Source organism: Notolabrus celidotus, chromosome 13 (genome assembly GCF_009762535.1).
Source record: "Notolabrus celidotus isolate fNotCel1 chromosome 13, fNotCel1.pri, whole genome shotgun sequence".
NCBI lineage: Eukaryota > Metazoa > Chordata > Actinopteri > Labriformes > Labridae > Notolabrus > Notolabrus celidotus.
The window spans coordinates 32,669,996-32,688,999 of record NC_048284.1 but is presented as its reverse complement, the minus strand read 5'-3'; the positions used below and the strand labels follow the sequence as shown (position 1 = coordinate 32,688,999).

General features: G+C 45.6%; 1 protein-coding gene across 1 annotated transcript in view; it reads left to right on the top strand.

Annotated features, from left to right (window-relative positions):
* The window catches only part of LOC117824123 (NACHT, LRR and PYD domains-containing protein 12-like), a 114,955-nt gene extending 100,241 nt beyond the window's left edge, over positions 1–14,714 (top strand). Inside the window, exons 7-13 of the mRNA XM_034699517.1 lie at positions 254–2,057; positions 2,143–2,316; positions 2,558–2,731; positions 4,113–4,286; positions 4,510–4,683; positions 13,999–14,045; positions 14,170–14,714. Of these exons, the coding sequence (XP_034555408.1) occupies positions 254–2,057; positions 2,143–2,316; positions 2,558–2,731; positions 4,113–4,286; positions 4,510–4,683; positions 13,999–14,045; positions 14,170–14,705 (3,083 nt within the window). The 3' untranslated portion in view covers positions 14,706–14,714. The remainder of the gene's footprint in view (positions 1–253; positions 2,058–2,142; positions 2,317–2,557; positions 2,732–4,112; positions 4,287–4,509; positions 4,684–13,998; positions 14,046–14,169) is intronic.
* The last annotated feature ends 4,290 nt before the right edge of the window (positions 14,715–19,004 follow it).

The following is a 19,004-nucleotide window of genomic DNA, read 5'->3' as shown; positions in this document are numbered from 1 at the left end:
AGGATTTGAACACATTGAACATGATGGAGAGAGGAAATGGAGACAACATGGGAGAGGTTTACATTTACAACTCTGCTGTTAATATGATGCACACATTTGTATCACATCTATGAGCTGTGAGAAAGTGTTCACAGCTGATGAAGAGATTTCAGAGAGGAGGAAAATCAAATCCATCCTGATGTCTGAAAGTGTAAATTCATCAGACTGATTGTAGCTTCAGATCATTCATAGCATTTCTCTTTGGTTCTTTCAGGAACTGTTGCTCCAGAGTGCAGACGTAAACTGAAGTCTCACCTGAAGGAGAAGTTCCAGTGTGTGTTTGAGGGGATCACTAAAGCAGGAAACCCAACCCTTCTGAACCAGATCTACACAGAGCTCTACATCACAGAGGGAGGGACTGGAGAGGTCAATGATGAACATGAGGTCAGACAGATTGAAGCAGCATCCAGGACACCACACAGAGCAGAGACCACCATCAGACAAGAAGACATCTTTAAAGGCTCACCTGGAAGAGATCAACCAATCAGAGCAGTGCTGACAAAGGGAGTGGCTGGCATCGGGAAAACAGTCTTAACACAGAAGTTCACTCTGGACTGGGCTGAAGACAAAGACCACCAGGACATCCAGTTCACATTCCCCTTCACTTTCAGAGAGCTGAATGTGCTGAGAGAGAGAAAGTTCAGCTTGGTGGAACTTGTTCATCACTTCTTTACTCAGACCAGAGAAGCAGGACTCTGCAGGTTTGAAGAGTTCCAGGTTGTGTTCATCTTTGACGGTCTGGATGAGTGTCGACTTCCTCTGGACTTCCACAACAATCAGATCCTGACTGATGCTACAGAGTCCACCTCAGTGGATGTGCTGCTGACAAACCTCATCAATGGGAACCTGCTCCCCTCTGCTCGTCTCTGGATCACCACACGACCTGCAGCAGCCAATCAGATCCCTCCTGAGTGTGTTGACATGGTGACAGAGGTCAGAGGGTTCACTGACCCTCAGAAGGTGGAGTACTTCAGGAAGAGGTTTAGAGACCAGGAGCAGGCCAGCAGAATCACCTCCCACATCAAGACATCCCGAAGCCTCCACATCATGTGCCACATCCCGGTCTTCTGCTGGATCACTGCTACAGTTCTGGAGGATGTGCTGAAGACCAGAGAGGGAGGAGAGCTGCCCAGGACCCTGACTGAGATGTACATCTACTTCCTGGTGGTCCAGTCCAAACTGAAGAGCATCAAGTACTATGGAGGAACTGAGACTGATCCACTCTGGAGTCCAGAGAGCAGGGAGATGATCCAGTCTCTGGGAAAACTGGCTTTTGATCAGCTGCAGAAAGGAAACCTGATCTTCTATGAGTCCGACCTGACAGAGTGTGGCATTAAGATCAAGGAAGCCTCAGTGTACTCAGGAGTGTTCACACAGATCTTCAGAGAGGAGAGAGGACTGTACCAGGACATGGTGTTCTGCTTCGTCCACCTGAGCATTCAGGAGTTTCTGGCTGCTCTTCATGTCCATCTGACCTTCACCAAGTCTGGACTCAACCTGATGGAAGAAGAACAACCAACGTCCCCTATCTCTAAAATCTTTAGAGACAGACCTAAACTGAACCGTCTCCATCAGCGTGCTGTGGACCAGGCCTTAAAGAGTCCAAACGGACACCTGGACTTGTTCCTGCGCTTCCTCCTGGGCCTTTCACTGAAGACCAATCAAACTCTCCTGAGAGATCTGCTGACACAGACAGGAAGTAGCTCACAGACCAATCAGAAAACAGTCCAGTACATCAAGAAGAAGATCAGTGAGGATCTGTCTGCAGAGAGAAGCATCAACCTGTTCCACTGTCTGAATGAACTGAATGATCATTCTCTAGTGGAGGAGATCCAACAGTCCCTGAGATCAGGACGTCTCTCCACAGAGAAACTGTCTCCTGCTCAGTGGTCAGCTCTGGTCTTCATCTTACTGTCTTCAGAGAAAGATCTGCACGTGTTTGACCTGAAGAAATACTCTGCTTCAGAGGAGGCTCTTCTGAGGCTGCTGCAAGTGATCAAAGCCTCCAACAAAGCTCTGTAGGTGGATACATGAAACATTAAAAACATGTTGTTCATGACAGATGACACACTGTGTCTGTGCTAATCACTAATTCTTCTTCAGGCTGAGTGGATGTAACCTGTCAGAGAGAAGCTGTGCTTCTCTGGCCTCAGTCCTCAGCTCACAGTCCTCCAGTCTGAAAGAGCTGGACCTGAGTAACAACGACCTGCAGGATTCAGGACTGGAGCAGCTGTCTGCCGGATTGAAGTGTCCACATTGTAAACTGGAAACTCTCAGGTCAGTATAAGGCTAAAATTAAAATTTTACCCTGTTAGAGAGGAAGACCCAGTAATTGTAAGTCACATCAAAACACAAAGCTCCACATGACTCTTAGTTTCTTCAATGTACAAGTAAGGGAAGGTCAGGAAACTGGAAAACTGCAAGGTCAAGTTTCTGCTTCTTTTTTCTTTTTCTTTTACACAAAAATGGTCAAAATCTTTACACTTTTCTTTTTTCACGCTTCCTTTTCTAATACCAGACTGTCAAGATGTCTGATCACAGAGCGAGGCTGTGCTTCTCTGACCTCAGCTCTGAGGTCCAACCCCTCCCACCTAAGGGTGCTGGACCTGAGCTACAATAATCCAGGAGACTCAGGACTGGAGCTGCTGATTACTGGACTGGAGGATCCACTTTGTAAGCTGGAAACTCTCAGGTCAGTGTAAAGCTGAAATTGAAACCTTTCACTGTCATAGACAATAAGCCATTGAACATACGTGACAATAAAAGACAATGCTCAACTTGAATCTTAGATTCCTCAAATATTAATAATAATAATAATAATAATAATAATACATTTTTATTTAAAAGCGCCTTTCTCAACACTCAAGGTCACTTTACAGAAAGATTAAAACACAATAAACAAAACAATGTTAAAATGAGGCAGTTAAATTAGACAGAGAATGCAGTTTGAAACAGATGGGTTTTGAGTCTAGATTTGAACAGGGGTAGTGAGTCAGAGTTTCGGATGTCTGGTGGGAGTGAGTTCCAGAGTTGGGGAGCCGAGCAACTGAAAGCTCTGCTCCCCATGGTGCTGAGATTGGCAGAGGGCACAGAGAGGTTGAGGGAGTAGGAAGACCTGAGGGAGGTGGAGGGAGGAGGAAGACCTGAGGGAGCGAGAGGAGGTGACAATGTGGGGGGACACTGTTGAACTGCCTATGGTGAGGGGGAAACTGTCTGCTTTGGATAGGGTGGATTAAGTACCAATGAAGAGGAGTTCTGTTTCAATGCTGTTAAGTTGAAGGAAGTTGGAGGTGAACCAGGACTTGATCTCAGAGAGGCAGAGGGTGAGGGAGGAGGGTGGGAGAGCGGAGTCGGGTTTACTGGATAGGTAGAGCTGGGTGTCATCCGCGAAGCAGTTGAAGTGGATGCCAAATTTGCGGAAGATATTGCAGAGTGGGAGAAGGTAGGTAATGAAGAGGAGGGGCCCAAGGACAGAGCCCTGGGGCACACCTGAAGTGACAGGGGAGGGTTGAGAAGTGAAGGATTTGAGTTGGATGAACTGAGTGCGGCCTGTGAGGTAGGAGTGAAACCAGTGCAGGGGGGTGTTAGTGATGCCTATGGAGGAGAGTCTATTCAGGAGGATGGGGTGAGAAATGGTGTCGAAGGCCACACTCAGATCGAGGAGGATGAGGACGGAGATTAAACCATGAGGAGGTCGTTAGTGATCTTGATGAGGGCTGTTTCTGTGCTGTGGCGAGGACGGAAACCCGACTGGAATTGTTCATAGAGGTTGTTACTGGTGAGATGGGAGTGGAGTTTAGAGGCAACGTTTTTTTCTAGAATTTTGGAAATGAAAGGGAAGAAGAAATGGGGCGGAGGTTATTGAAGTCATTGGGGTCTGAACCAGGATTATCAGAAAGGATAGGTTGGAAAGACAACATAAGCAGTCAGTCATTTATTGAGACTGTCTGATTAATAAGACAATTTCAGAGAATTACAACAAAAAATAAGTTATGCATTGAACTTAAAAAAAAACATGCATGGCTTTTAATTAATAAAAAAATTAGATTTATCAAATGTGCACGTCTTTTAAGGTTTACTGGATGTAACCTGTCAGAGAGAAGCTGTACTTCTCTGTCCTCAGTCCTCAGCTCACAGTCCTCCAGTCTGAGAGAGCTGGACCTGAGTAACAATGACCTGCAGGATTCTGGACTGGAGCACCTGTCTGTCAGACTGAAGAGTCCACATTGTTACCTGGAAACTCTCAGGTCAGTATAAAGCTTAAATTAAAATCTTACACTGTCAGTAACAATAACCTATTGAATGTAAATTATGTAAAAACACAAAGCTCCACGTGACTCTTAGTTTCCTCAAATTATCAGTAAGAAAAGGTCAGGGAACTGGAAACTGTTCTGTTTAATATTTGTTTTACATGAAAACTGTCAAAACCTTTACACTTTGCTTATTGCATGATTCCTTTTCTAACACCAGACTGTCAAGATGTCTGATCACAGAGAGAGGCTGTGCTTTTCTGGCCTCAGCTCTGAGGTCCAACCCCTCCCACCTGAAAGAGCTGGATCTGAGCTACAGTCATCCAGGAGAATCAGGAGTGGAGCTGCTGTCTGCTGGACTGGAGGATCCACTCTGCAGACTGGATACACTGAGGTATGACCAGACCACAAGATCTCAAACACTGCAAGAGAAAAAGAAAAATCCCATCCCCCAAAAAAGATCCTGTTTTGTTTCATTATTTTCTGAGGAGTGATTGGACCTGAATCAGACAAAGACCACCAGAAGACTATCAAATACAAAATAAACTACTCAGTAGAAAATCTTGAATATGTTTCAAGTCTTCTCTGAAAGGCTTCTTCCCTTCTGAACAGACTGGGGGGGCGGAGCTAGAAAACATAAGCTTCCAACAGTGGTTGGTGTGCTAAGGTGGTCACATGGGGTCGTTATTAGAGTCGTTGACTTAGTTCTTGACAGTTGTTCAGGTCAGCTGTTCATTTTATATACAGAAAAATTCCCATGTGACTGTTCATCCACTAATATTTTGTGTGAACATGAAGAAGGCAGATGTTATTGTCAGAACATCATAATTATTGAACAAATGTAGAAATATACAGACATCATCTCTAGGCCAGTTGTTTTTGGAGTTGTGTCGCTGTTCATCAAATTGGCGGTCCTAATCCCGCCGGGCTCACTAGGGTGCACCAGGGGGTTCTTGAGGGAAAGTGGAGGGGACATGGAACAAAAATCTACATCAAGGGAGGCTAGTTCACTTTTAACTTTGAATATCATCTGTATTTACAGATTCTACATAAACATGTAGAATCCATAATCAGGGGTCTGGAGTTTCAGTTTGGGACGTGGTCTGGTTTCTGTTTGTAGTCTGAGTAGTACTGATCATAAGAAGGCTTTGGTGTCTGAGGGAACAACAGTGAATATGGAGAGCAAAAGCAGGAAAAACATGCTACGCTGTCGTGACATCCAGACTCCCTTTGATTGTAATCTGATGACAGTTTATTTCTGGCTGTAAAGACATGTCTTTGTTCAAGTGCAGCTCACAAACTGCTATAGATTAAAAATCAACATCAGCAACAGCTCTACCAGCCGCTGTGTTCTCAAAGTTTAGATTTCCAGATTCCCTGGAACGCATCATGAATGATCGATACGACTTCTGATAATCAAACATGCAGTTTAAAAGTAGCTTTCTTCTACTCTCCAGATCAGAACTGGCAAAGGTTGTATTTTTACACTTTAAACAACTCGATCATGATGTTTTTATATCAACAGACTTAAGACCCGTTAACTGAGTAAATGAGGAGAAAACACATTTTTCAGTCTCATATTTCTGAAGTAAACCAGGGTGAATTGTCTGTGTAATGTCTGTGTCTTTACTTGAAACAGTTGAACTTCTCTGAGGGATGTAATGGACCAAAAATGAGGACGTTAACGTTAATGATCCTGGGAGCTATGTTTTTCGTGGCAATTGCCCCTGGTAGGGACTCCCATGGCAAACAGGTCCTAGGTGAGTGGACAGACAAAGTACGGCCCCCCAGACTTCTGATGATGAACAACAGGAACAAGTTCACCCTGTCCGGAGAGCCACCGGAGCCCCATCCTGGAGCCAGGCCTGTGGTTGGGGCGCGCAGGCGAGCGCCTGGTGGCCAAGCCTTCACCCATGGGGCCCGGTCGGGCCCAGCCCGAATGGGCGACCTGGGTTCATCCTCCCTTGGGCTCACCACCCACAGGGGGAGTCACAGGGGTCTGGTGCAGTGGGGATTGGGCAGCAGCAAAAGGAGAGGTTCTTACTGGTCTGATCCCTGGTTACAGAAACTTGCTTTTGGGACATGGAACGTCACCTCTCTGTTGGGGAAGGAACCTGAGTTAATGCGGGAGGTTGAGAGGTACCGGCTTGATATAGTCGGGCTCACCTCTACACACAGATCTGGAACCAACCTTCTCCAGAGGGGTTGGACTCTCTTCTTTGCTGGAGTTGCGCCGGGATAGAGGCAGAGGGCAGGTGTGGGCTTGCTCATAGCTCCCCAGCTCTCTGTCAGTGTGTTGGAGTTTCCCCCGGTGGACAAAGGGTTGTCTATCTGCTCCTTTGGGTCGGGGAACAGGTCCCGACTGTTGTTTGTGCTTCAGCACCAAACAGCAGTGCAGAGTACCCACCCTTCTTGGAGTCTTTTGGATGGGTGTTGGACAGCGCACCTACTGGGGAATCTATTGTCCTACTGGGGGACTTCAATGCTCACGTGGGCAATGACAGCGTAACCTGGAGGGGCGTGATTGGGAGGAACATCTTGCCTGATCTGAACTTGAGCGGTGTTCAGTTACTAGACTTCTGTGCTAGTCACAGTTTGTCCATAACGAACACCATGTTAGAACATAAGGGTGTTCATAAGTGCACGTGGCACCAGGACACCCTAGGTCGTACATCATTGATCAACTTTGTAGTCGTATCAGCTGATCTGCGGCCGTATGTTCTGGACACTCGGGTGAAGAGAGGAGCAGAGCTGTCAACCGATCTCCACCTGGTGGTGAGTTGGATCAGGTCGCAGGGGAGGATGCCGGACAGACCAGGCAGACCTAAACGGACAGTGAGGGTTTGCTGGGAACTTCTAGCAGTGGACCCTGTCAGGCCAGTTTTCAACTCCCACCTCCGGCAGAGCTTTGACCGCGTCCTGAGGGTGGTGGGGGACATGGAGTCTGAATGAACCCGGTTCAACATTGCCGTTGCCGAGGCAGCTGTCCGGAGCTGCGGATGCAAGGTTGCTGGTACTAGTCGTGGCAGTAATCCACAAACCTGCTGGTGGACACCAGAGGTAAAGGGTGCCGTCAAGCTGAAGAAGGAGTCCTACAGGTCGTGGCTGGCTTGTGGTACTCCAGAAGCAGCTGACAGGCACCGGCAGGCAAAGCGATCCGCGGCCCGGGCGGTCACCGAGGCAAAAACTTGGGCGTGGGAGAAGTTTGGTGAGTCCATGGAACCAGACTTTTTCGGCCTTGAAGAAATTCTGGCAAACTCTCCAACAGCTTAGGAAGGGGAAGCGGCCCCTGGTTCACACTGTTTACTGTGTGGATGGGGAGCTGCTGACCTTGACTGAAATTGTAGTTGGGTGGTGGAAAGAATACTTCGAGGATCTCCTCAATTCCACCAGCATGCATTCCGAGGAGGAACCGGAGCCGGGGGATTAGGAGGTGGGCTCGCTCATCACTGGGGGTGAGGTCGCTGAGGCAGTTAGACAACTCCGAAGCGGCAAGGCCCTGGGGGTGGATGAGATCCCCCTCGAGTTCCTCAAGGCTCTGGATGTTGTCCTGGTTGACACGCCTCTGCAACATTTCATGGCCATCGGGGACAGTACCTCTGGAATGGCAGACAGGGGTGGTGGTTCCCAGAGGGTGTGTTCCAACTAAAGGGGATCACACTCCTCAGCATCCCTGGGAAGGTTTACTCCAGGGTGCTGGAGAGGAGAGTCTGGCTGTTAGTTGAACCTTGGATTCAGGAGGAACAATGCGGTTTTTGTCCTGGCTGTGGAACACTGGACCAGCTCTATACCTATAGCGGCCAAGCCTCACACTTAAAGCCACTGAGGGGCTGCCTAGACGGGCTTAAATATAGTTGACGCGCTCTTGCTTGTGTGTCTTGTGGAAATAAGATCCTGACGTCTTCGGGTTGCAATTTACGAATGTTTTATTGTTCATCGTCCTTTCTCCAACCGTGTCAACATACAAGATCCAACACAGTGTCCATCAAAACCATAAAACGTAATTAATTCCCATTTACACCTTGCCAGCGTCCTGGCGTTGCGGCACGTTGCGGTCAAAAAACTTTTTGTGTTCCCCGTCTAGCAACACCTGCTACCTGGTGAAAGGTTCCTACCTAAATATGCATGTGCACTGGACAGGGGAGACCCCTAGTGGACAACTTAATGTCCTACACACAAACACACACACAAACATCTTGAAATGGCCCTTACACACCGGCCCCTAATTGTAATGACTTACAGGCATAACAATTCCAATATTTACAAAGTAAGGAGCCATAACCAAAATGACACAATGAGGAACATGCATTACCACATTTTTAGTCGCATATTCCAAAACCCACAGAATACATCGAATGACCTAGTAACTCTTGTTTTCAAGTAACAGGCATAGCTTTGTCACAGGCCTTTCAAGGACACTAGACTTTGTCTTCAGACGCACTGAGCGCACAAATCCTTTTTTATCATGGAAAGCCTCCAAGACTCTTCCGAGTGGCCAGGAGCCTCTTGGGGCAGTGGGATCCATGATGACGACAATGTCTCCAGGTTCCAGATTCCGCCTCTTCTGGTTCCATTTTTGCCTTTCCTGCAGCAAGGGTAGATATTCTCTTATCCAACGTTTCCAGAAGAGATCAGAGATATACTGCGCTTGCCTCCATCGTCGTCTTACATACAGGTCATGCGGTTGAAACAATCCAAGTGGCAATGATGCTTTTCCTTTTATGAGGATATGGTTGTGAGTGAGTGGCTCAAGATCATTTGGATCATCTGACAGCTTCGTGATAGGCCGATCATTTAAAATGGCCTCAGCTTCCAACAGATCCTCCGTTGACACATTTTGTCCTCTTGGACGCCGCTTCTTCTGCCACATGACTTTGTCCAGCCTTGGTTTGCTGATATCAGAAGCGTCTGGCTCACGCCCCCGGTGACTCATCTCCACAAGAGTCTTTCTCACTCTAAGGAACCATGCAACTGCTACCTTTAGCTTCCTCCAATCGGAAAAGTAGGCCAATAGCCGACTAGTGGCATCAGGTGAGCTGTCCACTTCAATAGCATTCACCATGACTTCCTTCTTGACCTCCAGGTCATCTGCTCCTATCGCAGACTCCACCACACTCGCTGGCCATTCCTCTTCAGGCCTATGTACCCTTTGCTTCACCACAGAGAAGTTGTGGGGCATAGCCACATTTTCCTTCTTAAAGGGCAATTTCAGGCTGTAGTGACCATCTTCAAGCATTGCAGAATTTTCCACAGCTTCCACGAAGTTGATGTCCTCTTTCTCCTCTGCATCTCTCTTGTTGAAATCATGATTGTACTGCTCACTCAACATTTCCTCGAACCTAGACACAGAAATCCTGTTGACAACTGCTGAATGGCACTCTGTTTCCCAGCTGCTCACCTTTCCTTGCAAAGGTCCATTTATGACCCACCCAAGCGCTGTCCTTATAGCGAATGGGCCATCCTCAAGGCTATTAATGACCTCCCAAGGCTCCAACATCTTGGGTGCATTGCTTCCAATCAGCAGGTCCACATTAGCCTTTATGCTGGGGATTCGTACCTTTGACAGGTGTTGCCATTTCACCAGATCTCCTTCGGTCACAACATTGTCTGCACTCACTGGCATTTTCTTCTGGGTGAGGACTTCTGGGAGCTTGTAAAAGAGGTTGGTCTCCAAACCAGACACTTCCAAGCCCGTACATTCATGAGCTGGAACGACTCTTTCCTGTCCCATAGTTTGCAGAAGAATGCGGGTTTGCCTACCAGTCAGATTGAGCTGTTGCATGAGATGCTCCGAACAGAAAGTGGCAGTACTGCCAGGATCCAAAAAGGCATACGTTTCTATTATCCGGTCTCCTTTGACGGACTTGACTTGGACTGGCAGGATAGAAAGAAGACAGCGCTCTTTTCCGGCCCCTGTGTGCCCACAAACTGTATGAGATGCTGTGATGTTGCATGCTACTGGCTCTTCAGCACATTCGGTGTTTGTGTTAGCTTCATCTCTTCTGTCAATATGAAGTACACTTGGATGGCTTTGACCACAACTCCTGCAGGTCAAGCGCTCATGGCAGTCACGACTCATGTGACCTGGACATAAGCAGCCAAAACACAGCTCTTTCTCCTTTAGAAAGCTTATTTTGTCTCTGTGCTTCTTCCTATTGAACTGCTGGCAGTCTTCCAATGAGTGACTTTGATAACAACACACACAATTACACTTAGACCTTGTAGAACCATGAGCATCTGAGAATGCCCTTGAGTCTCTGAAGTTCTCCATTGACTGCACAGGAGCAATGGTGGTGGCAAAGCTGTTTCCTGTAACTCTGTTTCCTGACTGTGGCTGCAATCTGTTGACAACCTTTGAACCAGCACTTCCAGATGATGGGTCTCGAATGTCTCCAAATAAAGGATCGGATAGAATTCTTACATGTTTTTCAATGAATGCAACCAAATCCTTGAACAAAGCTCTACATTTAGATGACTCCAGTATGCCATATGCAACAGTTCGCCATCCCTCTCTCATCCTGAATGGCAACTTAACCATCACTGCTCTCATGTTGCTTGGCATATTCAACTCTTGCATGTACTGCAGCTTCTCCATGACATTGCAACATGAACGCAGGAAAAGAGAGAAGGCTTGTAGAGCATTCACATCCTCTGGTTTTATTGAGGGCCAAGCCAATGCCTTTTCCATATATGCAGTAGCAATTTTATATTCATTGCCAAAGTGTTCCTGTAGCAGCCTTTTTGCTTGATCATAGCCTTGACCAGGTAGCATGTGTTGGCAGCTACGTACCAACTCCCTAGGCTGTCCTCTCGTGAACTGTTCCAAGTAATACAAACAATCAGCACTGCCAACCTTTTCCTCCACTCCTTGCTCGAATGCCCTTTTAAAGGAGATATATTGTAGAGGATCTCCATCAAAAACTGGAATGTCTCTTGCTGGTAATGTCATTAATCGTTGTTGTTGGACAAGAGCTGCTGTAATTTCATTTTGTCTTTGCATTATGGTGAAAATACCTCCAGGTTGTCTTTCATCCACATGCTGCGAACTGAAAAGAGGCAGCTGATTTTCCTCCATAGACTGGGCATTGAACGCAGGGGGTTGCCTTTCCTCCACAGCCTGTGTACTGAAAGCAGGAGGCTGTGTAACAGTTGGTGCTGGGTACGTTGTTGGTAACGTCCAATCCTGACTTTGCTGCAGTTTGTTCTGGCTTTCAGGGTTGTAATCCTTTGCCAGGGGATTTAGCTTGTTTGCAGTCGCTTCCTTCCTTTTCTCCCTTTGCAAATAGGAATTCAGTGCATTCGATGCCTTTGAAACATTTGAAACTTCAGAGGCCTGAAAAACTGCTAGTTTAGCAGTTGATGCTGCTAGCAGAGCTTCCAGCTCAAGGTGTTCTCTTTGCCTTTGTAGTTGTTGCTGTTGTTCCTCCAAAGCATGCATCTTCTTCAAAGATTCAACACGGGCAAGCAAAGCAGCTCTGTCTGCCTCTACTTTGACTCTTGCAGATGACGTAGTGCTTGATTTTCCACTGCATGCACTCTTTTTGCTTGTGTGTTTGCTTGCAACATTTGAAACACTGTCCTCTGGTTTTACTTCATCATCACCATTTTCATCCTTACCATAAAATACATGTTGTTCAGAACACTTTAACCACACTTTCACATCGGAAATTAATTCATCATTTGCAATCATTTTTGCTTTGAACCAAATGTCATGTTTTTCTTTTTCTTCTTCAGGTAACAAACCCATCAAAGAACATTGAACACCTTTTGTTTCATCACATAAATTGACAAGCTCATCAAGAGCATTTTGCACCTCTGATTTTTTATCACTTTTTAGCATAAGCTCTTGTATCTTTTTTCTCATATTACTAGCCTTATTTAGCTTAGCTTTCCTGTCATTTTGTACCTTTTCCAACTTGTCGGCATAAGCTTTAGCAGTTAACTTTACAACACGTTTTGGTTTGTCCCTTCGCGTATCATCGCTGTCCGCGTTAATGTTCGAATCAGCTGATTGCGCAATACCCTCTCCGGGCATGTCCGCGGTTTCACGCGCATCCATAATTTAGAACCACGAAAGAAGTCGACAAGTCAATTGTCATTTATCTTCAACAACCAATGCATTGGATTTACGTCCCGAACAGTGTGCACACAACATGAATGGCCATTCATAACTAGTAGCGCTACACATACCTCACGTTGGGCGCCATGAATGATCCTGGTGAACGAATCCTCCGCCGGCGTTTGGAGAGCTGCTCCTGTTGTCCTCACACTGGTGGAAGGGATTTGATCCGAGGGAAGAAACGTGCTGATTCTCCGCCGAGCTGGAAGCAATCCGTGGCGTCCTGTAGCCGATAGCAGTAGCTGGATGTAGCAGCTGAACTCCGGTGATTGAATGTCCGTTTACAGCGTCCACTCAGCTGAAACTGCCGACATATATCGCCGCTGTGATGAAGCTCCTCCAGCGTCCTTTAACATAGTTTTTTGACTTGAATATAGCGGCCAAGCCTCACACTTAAAGCCACTGAGGGGCTGCCTAGACGGGCTTAAATATAGTTGACGCGCTCTTGCTTGTGTGTCTTGTGGAAATAAGATCCTGACGTCTTCGGGTTGCAATTTACGAATGTTTTATTGTTCATCGTCCTTTCTCCAACCGTGTCAACATACAAGATCCAACACAGTGTCCATCAAAACCATAAAACGTAATTAATTCCCATTTACACCTTGCCAGCGTCCTGGCGTTGCGGCACGTTGCGGTCAAAAAACTTTTTGTGTTCCCCGTCTAGCAACACCTGCTACCTGGTGAAAGGTTCCTACCTAAATATGCATGTGCACTGGACAGGGGAGACCCCTAGTGGACAACTTAATGTCCTACACACAAACACACACACAAACATCTTGAAATGGCCCTTACAATACCCTTACGAAGGTGCTGGAGGGGGCATGGGAGTTTGCCCAACCAGTCCACATGTGCTTTATGGACTTGGAGAAGGCTTCAACCGTGTCCCCCGAGATATCCTGTTGGGGTTGCTCCGGGAATATGGAGTGGATGGCCTGTTGCTACGGGCCATTCAATCTCTGTATTGTCTGTACTCTCTGTATTTCCGGCAGTAAATCAAATCCATCCCCGGTGGGGGGGCTGCCCTTTGTCACTGGTTCTGCTCATAACTTTTATGGACAGAATTTCTAGGCACAGCCAAGTGGCGGAGGGTCTCGAGCTCGGTGACCTAAGGATTCCGTCTCTGCTTTTTGCAGATGATGTGGTCCTTTTGGCATCATTGAGGAGTGACCTCCAGCTCGCACTGGGACGGTTTGCAGCTGAGTGTGAAGCAGCAGGGATGAGGATCAGCTCCTCCAAGTCTGAGGCCATGGTGCTCAGTCGGAAAGGGTGTCTTACCCTCTCCAGGTCGGAGGAGAGTCTTTACCCCAAGCGGAGGAGTTTAAGTATCTTGGGGTCTTGTTCACGAGTTAGGGGAGGAGGGAGCATGAGATTGACAGACTGATCGGGGCAGGGTCTGCAGTGATGTTTCTTTTTCTCCGAGTATCTCAACACTGTCAGAAAAAGAGACAGAGTGATGGAGACAGCTGGCTCAGATGAGTTTCAGCCTGTTTCTCTGTCGCAGGGACAAACTGAGGAACACTTCTTCATGTTGAACAGCAGGTAGGACTCATGTTGGACTGAACATCACTCTGACTGTGTTTCTTCCTCCAGGGTGGACCATGGTGGAGAGAAGTGGTTAAAACGTGGAGTGAAGAAGTGTAAGTGTGGAATCAGTTTGACTCATGAGGACCAAACAGCAGACTGTCAGCTAACAAAGAATAAAACCTTCAGGTGTGTCTGATGATAAACTGCTGCTGTGTTGTGTCTTTGTCTCTCCATCAGATGTCTGTGAACTCACTCTGGACTCAAACACGGCACACAGAGAGCTCCTACTGTCTGAAGACAAGAGGAGGGTGGCACATGTTGGAGAAGATCAGTCATATCCTGACCATCCAGACAGATTTGACTCCAGGCCTCAGCTGCTGTGTAGAGATGGTCTGACTGGTCGCTGTTACTGGGAGGTCGAGTGGAGAGGAGGGGTTCATATATCAGTGAGTTACAGAGGAATCGGAAGGAAAGGAGACAGTCCTGACTGTGTGTTTGGATTTAATGATCAGTCCTGGAGTCTGATCTGCTCTGATGAAGGTTACTCTGTCCGTCACAATAAGATAAGAACAGTCCTCCCTCTCTCCTCGTCCTCTGTCTCTCACAGAGTAGCAGTGTATGTGGACTGTCCTGCTGGCACTCTGTCCTTCTACAGAGTCTCCTCTGACTCTCTGATCCACCTCCACACCTTCAGCACCTCCTTCACTGAACCTCTGTATCCTGGGTTTAGGTTGTTGTATTATGGTTCCTCAGTGTGTGTGTGTTCTGTGTAGCAGGGAGAGTCTCCTCCTCTCTACCGAACACTACACACACAAACAGCTGCTGAAGAACAGTGTACCCTCTGCACTAACACACACACACACACACACACACACACACACACACACACACACACACACACACACACACACACACACACACACAAACACACACAAACACACACACACACTTCAGCTGATCATGTGATTGTTTCTGTCACATTAGCATGAATGTCTGTTATCAAAGAGCAGGACTCAATGGAAAACTGTCTAACTGAACTTTACTTCTTAACATCTCTATTGTGAAAACATCAGGCCTCATTCATTCTTTGTTTCTTCAATGTATTGATAAGAAAGTTTGTCAGAAAAGTCTGAGTCTCATTCATTAAACTGTCCTTCACCTGCAGAGTTGTTCACTCCTGTGTTTAAACTGATGAATGCCATGTCCTCATGAGACTGCCGGGTGCTTTGCACACACAAACACTCTCCCATGTCTTGAATTGATCAACTAGAAAGTCTGGTTCGATAGGATCATCCCATCCTCTCTTTGTCTTCCACAGTTCTTGTACCAATGTTCTCTTAGCCCTCATCGTGAAAGGAAGGATGTACCCTAGCCCTCCTGATATCCTTGTAGCGAGGACAAAGCATGTGAGAGTTTCCCAATATCAAAAAAGACCTTATCAGCTAAATGATGAAAAACTTCTCTTTGAGTGTTGACCAGGGACCAGGCTGTCCCAAAAAGCAGCCCCTCTTGTGCAACATTCTACTCCCCTTTTGGACATTCCAAGGAACCATTAAGGAGACAGTTTAACTTCCAAATCTGATAATTAACTGCATAGGAACCTCTCTACCAGACCATAGGTGACCATCCTCCAACGAGGAGGGGGTTGTTTTTCTGTGCAAACTCCCTTCTCCTTTTGTTTAATCCTTTTTCCAGGTGTGTGTAATTGAATGCTTTCTTCATGAAATGGACTCCTGAACATCGCCAGGAGTCCAGCTGTGGGTGGGCCAATGTGTTTGTCAAGAATTCATAACTTCAGATTTAAATTGTACCAGACTGATTGAAATTATAAAACATAATCAAAGCTAATTATATAGATAATAAAGCGAGATTACGTCCCACAGTAGGTGGGCTGTGCCCCAATTAACCTATACAAGGAAATTATATGAAATATTAATTTCATAATTCATAACATTTTTAAATATGTACAATACGCTACAAAAAGTTAAGTTAAAAGGGGAAGACGTGTGTGTATTTTTTGTGCAATAAAATGATTGTAATTTTGTATTTTGTCTTAGTGTCTGAAAAGATTGAATATTACAGATTATGGATTGTAAAAATGTTTGTTTTTGTGTTTTCATGTTTAGATTTGATGGATGTATCCACACAGACTGAGGTGAAGTAACTTTTATTGTTCTTGTATTTTGAAGCCTTTTTTTCTGCTCATTGTTTGAGCTGTTCAAAAAGTGAACATATAGTTTGGGTGTTGTTTTAATAAAACTGTTAAATTACTGCTGGTTGTCTGTTTTTGGTTGATTTGAAAGGTGTTGTGATGTACAACATTTTAATTTGAGGGAGAGAGTAAGTCATACTTGAACCAGTTAATATAGTTAATTTTGTAATAGTACAAAATGTGGAATACAAGCATTTTTTTAATTCTAGGTTTATATCCAATAATTTACAATACTGGCGAAGAATCACTATTTCAAAGTAAACTGTCAAATATTGTTTTAAGGAAAGCCCCAACAAGAAATAGACTTTTAAATATTCTGAAACGCCTCAGGGCTTTAACTTTGAAACTATTTACAGGCGTTCTGGGTCTGGGTTACATGGGTTGAATGAACCAGATAAATGGAGCGACTCAAAATAAAACTGGGGTATGTTATGTACTTCGTTAGAGACAAATATGTGGGGTGGTCTTGAAATACTGTGGAAGGACTGTTAAAACGGTAGTGTTGGCAGATATGGTGTTGATGGATGCAAGGGTCCTTTCAGAAAAGTCAAGAATAGTTAAATATTAAATATTCATATTTCATTTACCTTAGGGGATGCATTTATTTTATTGAAAGTACTACACTTGTATGAAAGAGAAAACAAAGAATATATGACATCATCAATGCATTATTAAGGTACTTTATTTTGAAAACGTAACGTTTCTTATTTTAAATTCCTGTTAAGTGTTTTTGTTTCTTTATACATTTAAACGTCAGGCAAGACAAAGGAAAAGGAGATCATACATCACTAAATATAGAGTACATGTTTGAACTTGAACAGGTTGTGTCTAATGTTTCTATAGCTTTAAGAAAGGAAAAGGAGGTGGTATGTCACCAACTGTAGGTGATTTGTTAGAAAATGAAGAGTCTTCGAAGAGGTTGTTGGAGTTTGATGATGAGTATTGAGGTGCAATGCTCATGGTGGATTAAGGTGGGGTAAGACTGAGTCTTATCCTGCGGGTCTGTTAGCAGCTATGCAGCCACCATAAACATCGTACCAATGTGCTGGAACGCCAAAGCCACATCCACTTCCAGAGAGGGGCGTGGCCTGACATTTCATTAACATTTAAAGGTACAGACACAGAAAACAGCCTGTTCTGAGCAGGGCTGAATCAGAGGGGTTTACAGGCATGACAAAATCTGATATCAATGTGTTTTTTTGAGCAATGAACTTCAAAGACCTGTTTTGGGTACCTCTTAGACCGATATAAACTTGATGAAAAGGAGTATAACATGTTACCTTTAAAGTGTTTGAGTCCTGTCGTGTCAGGTTTCTTAGTCCTTTGTTAAGTCGTTGGATCCATCGTTGGGGCCCAATCCAGGTGAGTGTGTGTTTCTGTGTCTGTCCTACCGCACCAAGAAGCACCGAAGGGAGTCCATCTCAGATGAAGCAGTCTTTTCAATCTCATTTTGATCCTGTAGGTTGGCTCTCCATCCAGTTAACTGGAGTCTCCTTTCTTCTGTGGGTGATCCTCTCTGGATGGATGAAACTCAGGATGCTGAATCGTCTCAGTAATCCATCTGTAATCAAAACCCGACCTATAGACGGGTCACACCCACACATCAGTATCAACACAGGCTACACCTCACTCCTAGCACTCAGCATGAAACATCACCAAATACCTTTATATAATTTACAGTGACACTTCTCATATATAAGGCTCATTGTGATCATTAACACTCTATTGTGAACAAATGAAGCTCTGTGTGGGAGAGAAACTCTGCAGAGGAACACTCCACAGCAGGAGAGTCAAATGGATCAAACCAGATCAAAAGTTACATCTAACGCTTCTTCACTCACTTAAATGCACACTGTGACTTAGCAGAGGAAAATAAGGGTTCATTGTTTTACATTTTCATTCAAACTCATGGACAGATAGGGTTTGTTTTACTGCACCTTACATGCTAACTCTGTTAACATAGGTTAACGCGATTTCCCACTATAATCGTTAGCATCGCGGCTAGCGGTAATTTAGCGGCTAGCAGACTTTACTCTTAACTTTCTATGAACAGCTAGCAGACTTTTACTCTTAACTTTCTATGAACAGCTAGCAGACTTTACTCTTATCTTTCTATGAACAGCTAGCAGACTTTTACTCTTAACTTTCTATGAACAGCTAGCAGACTTTTACTCTTAACTTTCTATGAACAGCTAGCAGACTCTTCTTTACTCACCATTGAACAGGATGAATCTCTATACTCTCAGTCAGATAAAGGCTGATTTATACTTCTGCGTCGATCGACGGCGTAGCCTACGCCGTAGGTCCGCATAGCTCCCGTACCTACGCAGAGGCCTACGCACATAGCTGACGTGCACCTCCTCCAAAATGTAACTACGCGTAGAGCCGACGCGGACCGCAAGCTCTGTGATTGGTCCGCTCGACGGCTTTGTCTTTCCCGCATTCACAGCACTTCCGGGATCCCGGACATCGGCCACACATCGGCCGTGTATTTCATCTCCTCCTCTCTATTCTTCATTTAATCATGTCTGTATGATAAACAGCAACATGTATCAGCTGTTGATTAACAGAACACGCTCTGAATCGATGTGGAAAAGTAAACAGAGATCGTAGCAGGACCGGAAGCAGGCGACCGGCTATCAGAGAGACCACACTGCCCTCAAGCGTTTCGGAGGAGAATTGCTGCGCGACACAGACACATCGACGCACAAGTATGTGGGGCTCATGTCCGAGTCAGCCCCTGCTGCGTAGGGGCGACGCAGAAGTATAAATCAGCCTTAACAGGAATGATTGTGGACCGTACGGCCGCTTCAGCTTCCACAGAGGCCTGGTTAGCCGAGACAAAACCACCAACCATGCA